This window comes from Puntigrus tetrazona, chromosome 25 (assembly GCF_018831695.1).
Source record: "Puntigrus tetrazona isolate hp1 chromosome 25, ASM1883169v1, whole genome shotgun sequence".
Lineage (NCBI taxonomy): Eukaryota > Metazoa > Chordata > Actinopteri > Cypriniformes > Cyprinidae > Puntigrus > Puntigrus tetrazona.
In genome coordinates this window covers 6,431,200-6,443,715 of record NC_056723.1, presented here as the reverse complement: position 1 = coordinate 6,443,715, position 12,516 = coordinate 6,431,200, and the positions used below count along the sequence as shown (strand labels likewise).

The 12,516-nt window shown below is 38.2% G+C and overlaps 2 protein-coding genes across 5 annotated transcripts in view; one reads left to right on the top strand and one right to left on the bottom strand.

Moving 5' to 3' along the window:
• The window catches only part of klhdc4 (kelch domain containing 4), a 6,445-nt gene extending 3,466 nt beyond the window's left edge, over window positions 1-2,979 (top strand). For 3 of the 4 annotated variants that reach the window (XM_043227190.1, XM_043227192.1, XM_043227193.1), the window contains 5 exons: window positions 252-330; window positions 470-678; window positions 761-1,172; window positions 1,830-1,955; window positions 2,547-2,979. In XM_043227190.1, coding sequence (XP_043083125.1) covers window positions 252-330; window positions 470-678; window positions 761-1,172; window positions 1,830-1,955; window positions 2,547-2,719 — 999 coding nt within the window. In that variant the 3' untranslated portion in view covers window positions 2,720-2,979. The remainder of the gene's footprint in view (window positions 1-251; window positions 331-469; window positions 679-760; window positions 1,173-1,829; window positions 1,956-2,546) is intronic. The other variant, XM_043227191.1, reaches the window with a different exon arrangement.
• Window positions 2,980-8,022: 5,043 nt separating this feature from the next.
• jph3b (junctophilin 3b) overlaps window positions 8,023-12,516 on the bottom strand; it is a 30,100-nt gene continuing 25,606 nt past the window's right edge. Inside the window, exon 5 of the mRNA XM_043228533.1 lies at window positions 8,023-10,821. Within this exon, the coding sequence (XP_043084468.1) occupies window positions 10,741-10,821 (81 nt within the window). The 3' untranslated portion in view covers window positions 8,023-10,740. The remainder of the gene's footprint in view (window positions 10,822-12,516) is intronic.

Sequence of the window (12,516 nt, the reverse complement as noted above, 5' to 3'; positions counted from 1 at the left end):
CATTCTCCCTTCATACAAAGACATGTGGCCTTTTAGGTTACAGTGTAATGGATTTAAACTGTTTGTGCCTTATATGTCCGTCATTAGTTAAACTCCTACACTTGGCTTTAGTTTGCAAGAGCATGTCGATGGTAACTTGCAACTGCTCTACACAGAGAGCGAGGTATTGTGTCATTTCCAGGAGCTTGTCCTTGAGTAAACCCACGAGAGTAAACAGACGTAGGTGGTAATGGCTGCCTTTTCTCTTCCAGAGAGCGAAGAAGGATGTGGATAAAGGAACCATCCATTCTGACATGTTCCTGCTGAGGAGAGAAGGCAAAGAGGAGCAAGGTACCATCATTAGAGCCTCCACGGTCATCACTTGTTTAACGTGGGCTGCTTTTCTCTTTTCTCCTTTTTGTTTGGAAAATCCACTTTCTTGTCCATGTCTGAAAAGAGATTTGTTCAATTTTTCGCTCTTGTCCTGCAGAAAAGTGGACATGGACACGAGTGAGCCCTTCAGGAGTCAAGCCCCCTCCTCGGACTGGCTTCTCTCTGGCGGTGGGCCCCGGGGGCCGGGCGTTGCTCTTCGGTGGCGTCTGTGATGAGGAAGACGAGGAGTCCCTGGAGGGAGACTTTTTTAATGACCTTTACTTTTATGACATCAACAAAAACCGGTGGTTTCCTGTTCAGCTAAAGGTTGGCGTGGTGGTTCGATTTAGCGAAGCCTGTAAGTAAATCCGAAGTAACGCTAACACGTACGTTGTCTTTTTCTTGGCAGGGCAACAAGTCGGAAAAGAAGAAGAGGCGTCGTGGGAAGAAGGGAGAGCAGACGAATGAAACTGAAGAGGAGAAAGAGGAGCCACAAGGCCCCACTGAGATTATTAAAGAGATAGTGGCTGAGGATGGAACGGTTATGACCATTAAGGAAGTGATTCCAGCCGCACAGGCAGAGGAGGACAGTGAGGAGGAGGAGGAGGAGGAGGATGGTGAAGAGGAGGAGGCGGCTGCAATGGCTCCCCTGGTGGAGCCCTGTCCTCGCTCCAGCGCCATGGCAACGGTGAAGCACAGCAAGTTGTACTTGTACGGAGGAATGTTTGAGGTGGGAGATCGACAGTTCACACTCAGTGATCTCTACAGCCTGGACCTGCATAAGATTGACCAGTGGGACGTTCTAGTGGAAATGGACCCCAGTAAGTGGAAAGAAAGCCCAGAATTCCCTGTCTACACCAGACTACACATATCTATGCTTGATGCGGTGCCAGTGCAACAAATTTCAGCAGAAAACTAATGCTGCACTCTATTTATTTTTTAAACACTAGTTTCAAATGATTTACGGCGGTCGCTTCGTTGCGTCCAGTCTCTTAAAGACAGACCATGTCACTCGGCGGCCATCTTTGAAACGCCTCTAATTCGCCCAAACTGTTCACTAAGCTTAGTGAACTAAACTTAAATTTCATATTTGAAGTCACTAATGAAATCTGACAAATGTAATAAGTTTTGTTGTTGCACAAATAACGTTATAAAAAGCATATTGAATGTGGGCTGTTTCTATAGCAACCGGAACTTCTAAAAGCAGATAAGGTGACTCGCTGACGTTAAGAGTCCAGCGATTGGCTATTTTATTTAGAAGGTGGGGCTTCCTGCGATCGATCGGTGATGCCAGTCTAGTCATTTGTTCTATGTATCATTTGTTTGTCTGTTGGCAGGGTTGCCAGGTTTTCAAAAACCCGAAGTCTTACAATTACATTATGCACTTTTTCCTCTCTGTTGGGGAGTCCCATGAAAACATGGTCCCATGTTTTGAGGGAAGATACTAAAAAACCTTATTACAAAACTTCTCATTACAGAGACACAAGAGTGGCTGGAAGAATCTGAATCAGAAGATGAAGAAGAAGATGATGAGGCAGCAGCAAAGGGCGGCGATGATGAGGAAGATGAAGAAGAGGAGGAATCCGAAGAGGAGAGTGAAGACGGTGTGTATTTTGGAAATGCCACTATTGCATTTGGGACATATTTGTGAAGAAGAAAAGCATTAGATAGTAAGTTTAATGTTTACTTTCAGACACTTCAGAATTATGCCATCTCTGAGGGTGGACACATACATTTTTTCCTTTAACGATCAAGGCCGTGATTTGGGTCAGGTCCATGAGGTAGACACAAGCAGATGACAAAGGGTTTAGCTGCCAAGACCCAGGTCAACATCCACTGATTCTCTTTGACAACCAGAGCTGTGTGTTTTGCTTTGGGGTCCTTCTCGCTTAAATTCATTATTGTTAGATGCCTGTTTCGCTTGTCAGTTGTAATAACATCACTGATTGTTAGCTTGTGGCTGCTTCATGGTTAGGTGCTATGCTAAACAAAGAGACTTTGTTGCCTCATCATCCAAATCGGGGGCGTTTCGTGTTCAGAGTATCTCCGTTTCAGCGCTTCAGCTCCCGGGTTTGACATAAAGTGGTGTCTCCAAAGTTTTTTAAGAGAGCCGTAAAGCTTATAGGTTTTGAAAGAGAGCAGAAATTGTAATCTGGACAGGTGTTGACATTTTTTTCTCTGTATCTCTCTATCAGATGCAGACCATCCTCCAGTAAAGCCCGGAGAAGCGCTTGTGGATTATCAAACACGGACTGAGAAATACTGGCTGGGTCTGGCCCGAGCCAACATGGGTCCTGACGCCAAAGAGAAGAAAGTACAAAAGGTCGGCCATGCCATGGCCAAGGTGTTCTTTGAGGATCAGGAATGAGATTAAACGTCTGTGTGTCTGTGTGTGTGTGTGTGTGTGTGTGTGTGTGTGTGTGTGTGTGTATGTGTGAGAGAGAGAGAGAGAGAGATAGGATAATTAAAGTGTTTGTTTGTGAGAAAGAGAATTGATGTGTTATGAGCTATGTGTGTGTCTGGAAGCGCACGAAAGAGAACGGATGGAAGTGTGTTTGAGTTTTAAAGCAGCTAAAGCATGTTCTTCTGACTTTAATGTTTAAGAAACATGGCCTTACTCTTTTCTCACTATTTTGTCCATGTGTTTTTATTATTAATAAGAGAATCTGAATCTCAAAGTAGCTTCAACATAGTTTTTTTTTTCTGCTTTCCGTAACCCTAAGCAGACTCAGGAGCCATTTTTGGCTTGTGACAACTGCTTTAAATCATACTATGCTAAGCAATATTTATTTAGCTAATATGTAATATTTTATCTTTTTTTCATTATTTAGCATAAGCAATTGTTTGCTATTGTGCAACATAAAGTTGCTCCATCATAAATAGTTTTTAGTGATCTGGTTCCATGAAATCAAAGATTATTCAGAATCTTATTTTCCTTTTTTTTTTTTTTTTTTTTTTTTTTTTTTTTTTTTTTAAATGTCAAAGAGAAAAGAAAACATTTTAACTTGGATCAGTGACATTCTTCCTGACTAAAGATGACCGTTCTGTTATACAAAATGTAACATTTAAAAAAATTACATTTTATATTTAAGATCAGACATTTTTTTTTTTTTTTTTTTATCTGACATACATGAATTAAAAAAGAGATATGAATATACTAAAGGAAAGCTCACTCTACAGTACATTTAAATAAAACTAGAAAGAATTAAATGGCAACAGGAAAAAATCAATCAATAAAGTATGTAGATACATACTATTATAAAATTTTGTATATATTTGTCAATTGTTTTTTTCAATTTTTTTTTTTTCATTTTAGTTTTTCCACTTAAACATGTTTATTTCTGTTAGTTGCCAAAGCAACAATTCTAAATTTCAGCTTTGTTTCATTTAATGAAAATGATTTTAATAGTTGAAGTTAACAATAACAGCACTGAACAAATGTAGATTATTTTTTTTCTTTTTAGAAATAATGCAAAACAGCTATTAAAAAAAAAATAAGGTTGAAATAAGTTGGTGTCAAACCCTGTTATGTATCTGTTGATATGCTCTACTGGTTGCAGTGCGGCTCAAACTCTTGTCATTTTGTCGTTCACAGCTTTTTTTAAAAATGCAGCATTTGTCTAAACATGAGAAATAATCGCAACAAATATCAGAACGGATGTGTTCTGTGAAAGACATGTACAAGAAGTTTTTAAATCAGATGGCCAAGCGGCAATCACGGTTTCTAAACGAAAGGCGCTTCCCACATTGACCCATTTTTTGTTGGCTGTGAAGAATGAGCGATGTAGAAAGAGAAGCTAATGAATAATAAATGGCGGATAGAGAAATGGATGAGGTTACGATTATGCAGCCAACTGTCTCTCATCTCCCCTCCTTCTCTCTCTCTCCATCTCGCCATCTTTTTTTAAAATTCTGAATTTCTTTTTAAAAAGACAGAGTTTATAAATAACTAAAAAGTCACCGTTTTTACAGCCCCGGTCTGACGTCCTGAAGCACATGAACCTGCTGTCGTCAGAGACGCGTCAGAAGAGTGTGTGTGTGAAAGAGAAAGAAGGCGAGAGGGAGAAACAGGGACAGATTTGCTAGTTCTCTACGTTACTTGATTGATTCCATTTATTTACCTAGTGGCTGTCTTTATAGCCTCATTAGTGTGCTGAAGCAATAAGAAAGAGAGTTTGATGAAAGATAATGATTCATAACTGAAGCTTGACTAATTCTATAGCTTGGGGGCATGTTTTCTCACATTATCTAATTTGTTTGGACACAGTTTAAAAAGGCTTGTAAATGGAGCCGTTTAATGGTCTTTTACTGACCAAAGGTGTTAACAATGAAGTTTCAGAAAGAACTGACGGAGTAGACTCTCGCAAAAAATATTTGGATCTTCTGATTTTTAGTTGTGCGTGTATATTAGATGTGTGTATATATAGATAAAAAGTGGTAGTAAAGATGTAAAAAATAGCGGTTTACATCAACAACAACCAAAAAAACAAACAAGACATTGTGGTAACAGAGAAAAAATGCACTGACTGTTTATGAGAAATTATGATTTTCAGCTATTTAAGACACTTAAATTATATTGTTATGAACTGTAACATCTTGTAATTTATAATTAGTAAGGAATAATAATAAATGTATTTGATTAAAAATATAACAGTTTAAAAAAATAAAAAAATAAATATTGTAATTTACCCACAATTATATATATATATATATATATATATATATATATATATATATATATATATATATATATATATATATATATATATATATATATAATATTAATTAAAGAAATCCAACTTTGGTGAGCATATTATCTCATGACAGTTTTAAAATTCCTACGTTGTCATATTTGACACGAGTTTACTACAGCAATGACTTTACTAGCAATTTACAAAAATATGTCCATTAATTACAATTTACTTGTACATTTATAAATCATAGTAATTCTTGTTTCTCTGTCTTTAATCTGTGTAAATCATTGTACTGCGTTTCACTCTAATACAGTTAAAAAATGACGCTGAATGACAAACAATAATAAAATGTAGAATAATGGGAGTTTAAAAAAATAAAACTGAAGCATCTGGACACATCTGGAAAAAATTAGAAAAGCTTAAGGTCAGGATATTTTCTAAATAACACATTTGAATTTTTTTTTCACCCCAAACCCGATGTACCTGTAGATCACTTAATAGAAAGCATGTGTTGTGTGAGACCTTTCTGTGATACTTTTGCATGTTTTATAAAAGCTTGATGTTGATCGCCATATATTTCCATTATATGAAAATTTTTAAAAAATCCTGAAACCTGAAAATGTGTTTGTGAGCTGCATAGGCCCTGCGTTAGGGGTCCTTTTGAGAGCTCTCTTTCTCCGTCTCGACTTCCGTCTTACCAATAGATTTAAAGAAATCACCCATAATCCTCTTCTACTACTGGGACAAGGCTGGACTCAACACAGTGATTCAGTTACAGTAATCTCAGACAAAATTGGCTTAACTTCCTAGCAGACGTCCACCAAACAGACAGGCAGCCGGTCAAACGCACAGTTTTGGTGGAGGGGAGACGGAGGCAGTCATGTAAAAATGCCACAGATGCCCAGTAGGGTCACAGGAAGTACAGTACACTGGTATTATGCCATTAGAATTCAAAGGGAACAAGGTATGCCAGACCCTAAATAAGAAACACACCAAAATATTTGAACTTGCATCTGCCTACATTCATTATTAACTCCATAAGCTGGATCGCTTACGAATCAAGCCCAAGCAACTAAAAATTGCTTATAATAAGTGGACATGGCAACAATACAAGAGTGCGGCCTACAAATATAAACAAAACACTAGGATTCTGTTGACTAAGACTTAATTAAGACCGTGGTGTTTGCCATAATATTAATATCGCCGGATATCAACGTGCAAGATGCCGAAACATTAATAATAGTGCTGTCAATGACAAAATTTTCATTTTTAATCAAAATACGATGTAGATACGTTTTCTATGCTGTTTGATCTGAGTGTAAACAATGTATCTTGTGACGCAGCGTACTTTCAGTGGATTCTCGTAGGATCCTTGCTGTCTATGAGGTTCAGAAAGCTCTCAGATTCCATCAAAAATATCTTGTATGGTCTTACCGGTTTGGATCGATACGAGGGTGAGTGATGTACATTTTTACTATACAATACTGTTACGAAGTAATTTTTTTGCATTTGACAGACTCCGTTTCCATTTTGTGAACGTGCTGTTCCACAGATAAAGAAAAGGTGAGTAAATAATGACAGAATCTTCTATTTCTTTTAAGATTGAGGGGGTGTCTCCGTTGAATCCGGTGCAGATCTTTTTGAGTCAGTTATGGGGTGGATTTTTATGCTTATTTGTAAGCATTCCACCTCATGCTTCAATGATGTGACAATAGGAGAGATGACGTGTGGGGTTAGTTTCTACAGGAGAGGACAAGGATGAAAGTGAGAGAAAGAGACAAAACAAGGACGTGAGAGAGACTTTGAAGATGAAATGAGTTGGCCTTGTGCCCTTGCAGACTGTATTTCATATTTTCGATGCATTTTCAATTTTTCCAACAAGACGATTAATTTCAATTTTGACAGGTTTGTGGAGGACGTCCTGACAGTCCTGTTTTTTTTCTTCAAAATACGACAATATCATATTCATAATATCATATGCGTGATGTGTGCAGTGAGACAGAGGCCACACCCATATTTTTTGGCCACTCCTTTGGCGTGATAGAGAACAATTCTATATGAAGGTTGCTATAGTGATGGCACACTCTCACCGGGGAAATCTCATGCATCACCTGTTTGTCGGTTTTTATTTGCAATCCTCTGTACTGGGAATCTTCTATCGCTCACTCAGATTTAATTAAATACAAAACAGGCCGTATTTCACCGCAAAATCAAAAGGAATAAAATAAGAATTATATCCTAAAAGAACATAAAGGACTATTACTTTTATTTTCATGTCAAATTGCCATTACTATAATGCATCTATTAAAGTATCTTAGTATAAATACTGTACTGTATTACAGTATTTTTTTTTACTTTACTGTAATTGCTGTACAAATACATAATACAATTTTATCCATATTGATATCAAAATAAAGGTACAAACAGAAACAAATCTTGGAAATAGATCACAATTATAATAAAATATCAAAATTATATTTTGTGGCTATTTTAGAACCATTATTACTTATACTGTTTTGTAATTGTTCTTTATGTTGGTTTGTTAATGTAGTTATTTCTAAAGAATATATAATAGAACCCTCTGTAGAAATATTAATAGTCTAAAATTTTATTCCTTTTCACATCAAAGTATTAAAACAATATTTCAATAATGAGAATGTGCAAGTTTGAGGGAGGTGGATTCATTTTATCTCATAAAATAGGTTTTCTTGTCTATTTAGAAATAGAAACAATGTATTATTTATGTTGTTTTTTTATTTTACATTTATTTATTCTTTATTTTGGGGTAAAACGTGACTTTTCCTCACTTTATTTTGTTTATTTGTTTTGGTGGGCATGGATTCAGGGTCCACAGTATGATTTCGATCTTCCGTAAATGCGTCGAAATGTGACAGCGTGTTACTTCTGGAACACAAGAAGAAAGACCGAAAGTGCAAAAATAAAAAAACAACAGACTCAATAACCACAACAAATGGGCTTACTTTCAAACACTTTCATTATTTTCTCCATATAACTCAAAAAGAAACAGACCCCCAGGAAAAGTAAAGAACTGAATGATAGAGGAAGAGAAAGAGAGAGATAAAAGAACTGGGCATGCTTGGGCATGCTATAGGCGCATAGGGTGACGGATACATCCAGGTCAAACGGTACAAGAGCCGGCGGTGTGGGTCAACTGCAGCAACTTTCCTGCTTCAAAGACCCTTTGGAATCCCACCATCCCCGTCACATACAGCCGTTGTGGTGTCAAAGTGAGCCAGTCAGCGAGTTTGCAAACTTCTCGAACCGACCCAGGGACTCGAGCGGAGCAAATGTACGACTCCATACATTTGGGCCCCCAGCTTGCGTTCCTTTACATCAGCATAGTTGTCATTTGTACATTTCATTTTGTTGGTCTTTTGTTTTTCCTTTTTTTCGGCTGGATAGAGAAACGGAGAAATATGTGGAAGGAAGGGAGGTGGGCGAGAAAGAGGGATAGAGAGAGTACACAAACTGTGAATGAATCATTGCCAGGAGGACGGACTCAAGGGGGAAAGTACAAGCCCATACACACATGCTATAAAAACATCTCAGTCTTTGCGTTCTGTTAGCTGGCTATAAAAAATAAACAAAACACCTCTCTTTGATTGTTTGTTTCACTCGTTTTAGTTTCGTCTCAGATTTTGGGGCGGAAAGGCCGCTGGATGCCAAGACCAGCACTCGGACCACGGATTCATCATCGGCAAACCCGATCAGACCTGTTCCACTATGAATCATGGCGTTGGCCAATAAGGTAACAGTTTTTAACGCAATCACGTAACAGCGTGTAAATATGTTTCGCGAATTTGTTCAATCTCATTCGTAGGATTGTTACGGTCCTTTGAGGTGCGTTCTCATGGTAAAATTGTTCCTACAAATGGTACGTTTTCGTACAAGATCCAAAATCGCCAATTCGTACAATGTCTTAGAAATTCGTATTAGAATGTGTTTAAATAGTCCAAATGAAATTTAGCCATTTTAATGCCGCATCCAAAACTTACTAACACACTTTTCCGTACATAGTTTTTTCCCCGATAAGGTTCTATACAAAACTAAAACATGTTAGCATGCAATTTTTGTTTTTTTCTTTTACTTTTACAAAACAAGGCAGTCGGCATTTTTCAGACGTCTTGCAAATAGCTAAAAAAATGTTTTTTTTTCCTTTTTATCAATAAATATTTGTTTTTTGAAAGCAGCAGTTGGGAAAAAAAATGTTAACAGTCTCTTGAATGTCTGGTCGGGAACGCCAGCATCTCGCGCAGCATGTGGCTTTCAGGTGTGCATGGTGAGGTCGGCGGGTGCTCGCACATTCTTGTGATTTCATCAAAGAGAGTAAGGGGGGGCGCTGTAATGATGATGACCTCACAGAATGTCATGTGCTAGCCCTCATACAACGTTCAAACCAAGTTTAAATAGCGTATAATGCTGCAGGAAAGCTCAAACTTAGGAAAGTGCTTCCAAAGATCAGACCCATGCTACGTCGTTTCGAATGTACAGTGTATAATCTTACATGCAGCCAGGACCTGTTTATGAAAAGATAAATGAGTCGAACTGTGTTATGATTTATTCTGCTGAAGGAAAAACTTTCATTTGGAGCAAGATTAATGATGAAGCCCTTTCAGATCGTAGAACTTTTGGATCTGGGAATTTTTCCAAATGCATATGGGTCAGATTCGCCCGAGTGCAAATGTTGCAGATGCTGAAACGCTGGTGGCGCTGTGTCTTTGTGATTACCAGACTTGAACTTTTACTAACCCACTTTGGTTGTGCTTGTTTAGCCGGCTTCTTTTCGACATGAGCAACATTTTGAGGCAAATTCGAAGGTGTTTAGACATCAAAAAGCTTTGTAGACTCGTAGTAGGTCCATTGCATTTAAGAAGTGTCTTTAATTCTCATTTCGGGCCCACCATGACATTCTGGAGTCTGCTGGTAGTTGACGTACCACACAGAAGGAAAATGGAGGTGTACAGGAAATGAGAGGAGCACTTGGCGTGTTATTCCAATGAGTGACAAAAACGAAGACATGGAGAAACATAAAAGCAATGCTTAGGAGAGGTGCGCGAGGGAGGCGGGTGGGGTTAGACAGGGGCCGTTTCCCATCACTTTGAACCTGTTGACATCATAGCTGTGTAACGCTGCCGTCACCCGAAAAGATGTTGATGGTGGTCGCCCTTCACCCTTACGCCACCTTGCACACCCTCCCTCACCAAAGCCACCATTCAAATGAGTCCAACACCCAAAAACAAACCAAACCCAAACGAAAACCGAAAAAAGCCACCAGCATTGTCAAGAAAAAAGGCAAGTAAGGAATATGAAATAAAAAAAGAGAAACAAGTATATCAATTTATAACAGCATTAATGAGCGAATGAATACATAGGATAAAACTAGAAGTTCAAAAGGATGCTTGTAACTATTTCAGATAAAAAAAAAAGAAAAGAAAAAAAGAAATTAAGAAATCAAAACGAGCTCTTTGGAGACAGAAAAGCAGACGGAACTGCTGAGCCCAGTTTTGTGTCGTTGCCTTCCTCGGTCCTTGTATTGACGTGCTGTAACTTCAATAGAAGTACACTGGTCGTTTGTTTAAAAAAAACGGGCCGGGACCAGATCAGTCGTGATGACACTAGTATTGATTTGATAATAGTGTAGCTGGACAAGAGGAATTGATAGGCAATGCAGAGTTTAAATAAAAAAATGAACAAACAAAATGGCGACTCCAATGTTGAGCAAAATCACCATGACTACCAGAATAGAGTTGGAGCCCTGTTGAGTGAGAAAGAAAAAAAGAGAAGGGTCAGTATTTATTCATACAGTGTGCATTTTACAAAATAAAACTAATGGTGCTTATTTGCATTCTGTGTTGTTTTATATCTTATGCTAGAGTGCAAACATGACCAAAAATCCATTGTAATACCACAACAACGACCCCAGAGAAATTTCATTAGCTAAAATAATGTTAAAGGCTACTCATTTCAGAGCCTGAATGGAAATCCTACAAAATTGCTGTATGTTGGCTATACTACATTTATTATGATCATTATTGCCCAAAGAAATGGATTATTTCACACTTTTTATGTTTTTGGGAGTTAATCACTTGGTGTACTGGGTAAGCATTTGGCATGCTAATCACTTAAGGTGTGTCCCAAATCACGTATTCATGCACTGTTATATAACATTTTATAGTATAAATAGTTTGTGTGGTATGCATTGCTTGCCTCTCACTGAAAAATCCAAAACTAAAAATTGTACTTTAAATACTTCATGCACTCAGCTGTTGCATTTTAATTACATAAGTGCAGGTGCACACTGAACTTTCTGAACCTCGTAGCACTGCTGGAAAATCAGTCTATGCATGTACAGTAAGCGCATTCTATGCTGATTCTGAAATTTATGACACTGTGCGCATATAAATCAAGGTATACTTTGGCATTAACTAATCCGTAATCACAGCCAACATGGCAGACCTTATATGTATGAGCTATCACAAACAGTCAGTATGGACCAAATTGTTTGTGAGAATGATGCTATGTTTTTGGAGTTAAGCAGCTTTCCTGGGACAGTACAGCACTGCTTTAGCCTAGGACATAAGTGTGTGTCTGGATATTAGTTGGTTATAGTGCTCTTCTCTTCTTAGTTGGTTGTGGGTGCAAATCGTTGACATTAAGTGTGGCAAGCAAATAGTACTCACTGTGTGTGAATATACTGCTCTCTATTAACCTAATTAGGAGACATGTTTACACCTATACTGGATGACAATAACTAAAATACCCATGCCGATATTCTATTATATTTTGTAACATTTCTTTTTTTTACATTAGTGACTTTGCTGAAGTATCACATGCTAACATTGCGCAACTATTATGTGAATTTGCTCCACAGTGCATTAAGCAGTCAACATACTAAAATCCTAGATTCACTGCAAAACACATTTGCACTGTACAGTGCGTGTTTAAAGAAAGCCGCATGATTATTCCATTCCCCTCGGCTCACCAGAGATACGGTATTATCTCAATGGAAATGAGAATCTGTGCTGCATTGTGCAAGCCCTCGTAAGGACCGATGTATTTGCAAAGAGCCGGGTTTGCCGAGCGCACTTTTTAATTGATGGGCTCATGTAAGCGTGTCATGGACAATGTTTACAACCGTTGAGCAGAGGGACACGCGCTCTGCACATGCAAGACACATGTGAGGCATGAAATTAGGCTGTGACAAGCGAACCGGACACAGTAGTGTTAAGAAGACGCCATGAGCGCTGATTTTGCACAATGAATTAGGACAAGCGTATCTCATAGAGTCACATTTAGCGCATCTTCCTGTTGAGCAAACACATTTTGCTCTCCACAGTTGTTTTATTGTAAAGTCAGACAGTTGTGGGCTGTGCAGAGCATGTTCTTCCTCCTAATGTGCTAAGCTAATCAGTTGTCTGGATATCTCCGGAACGCATAAATGTTGTTAAAA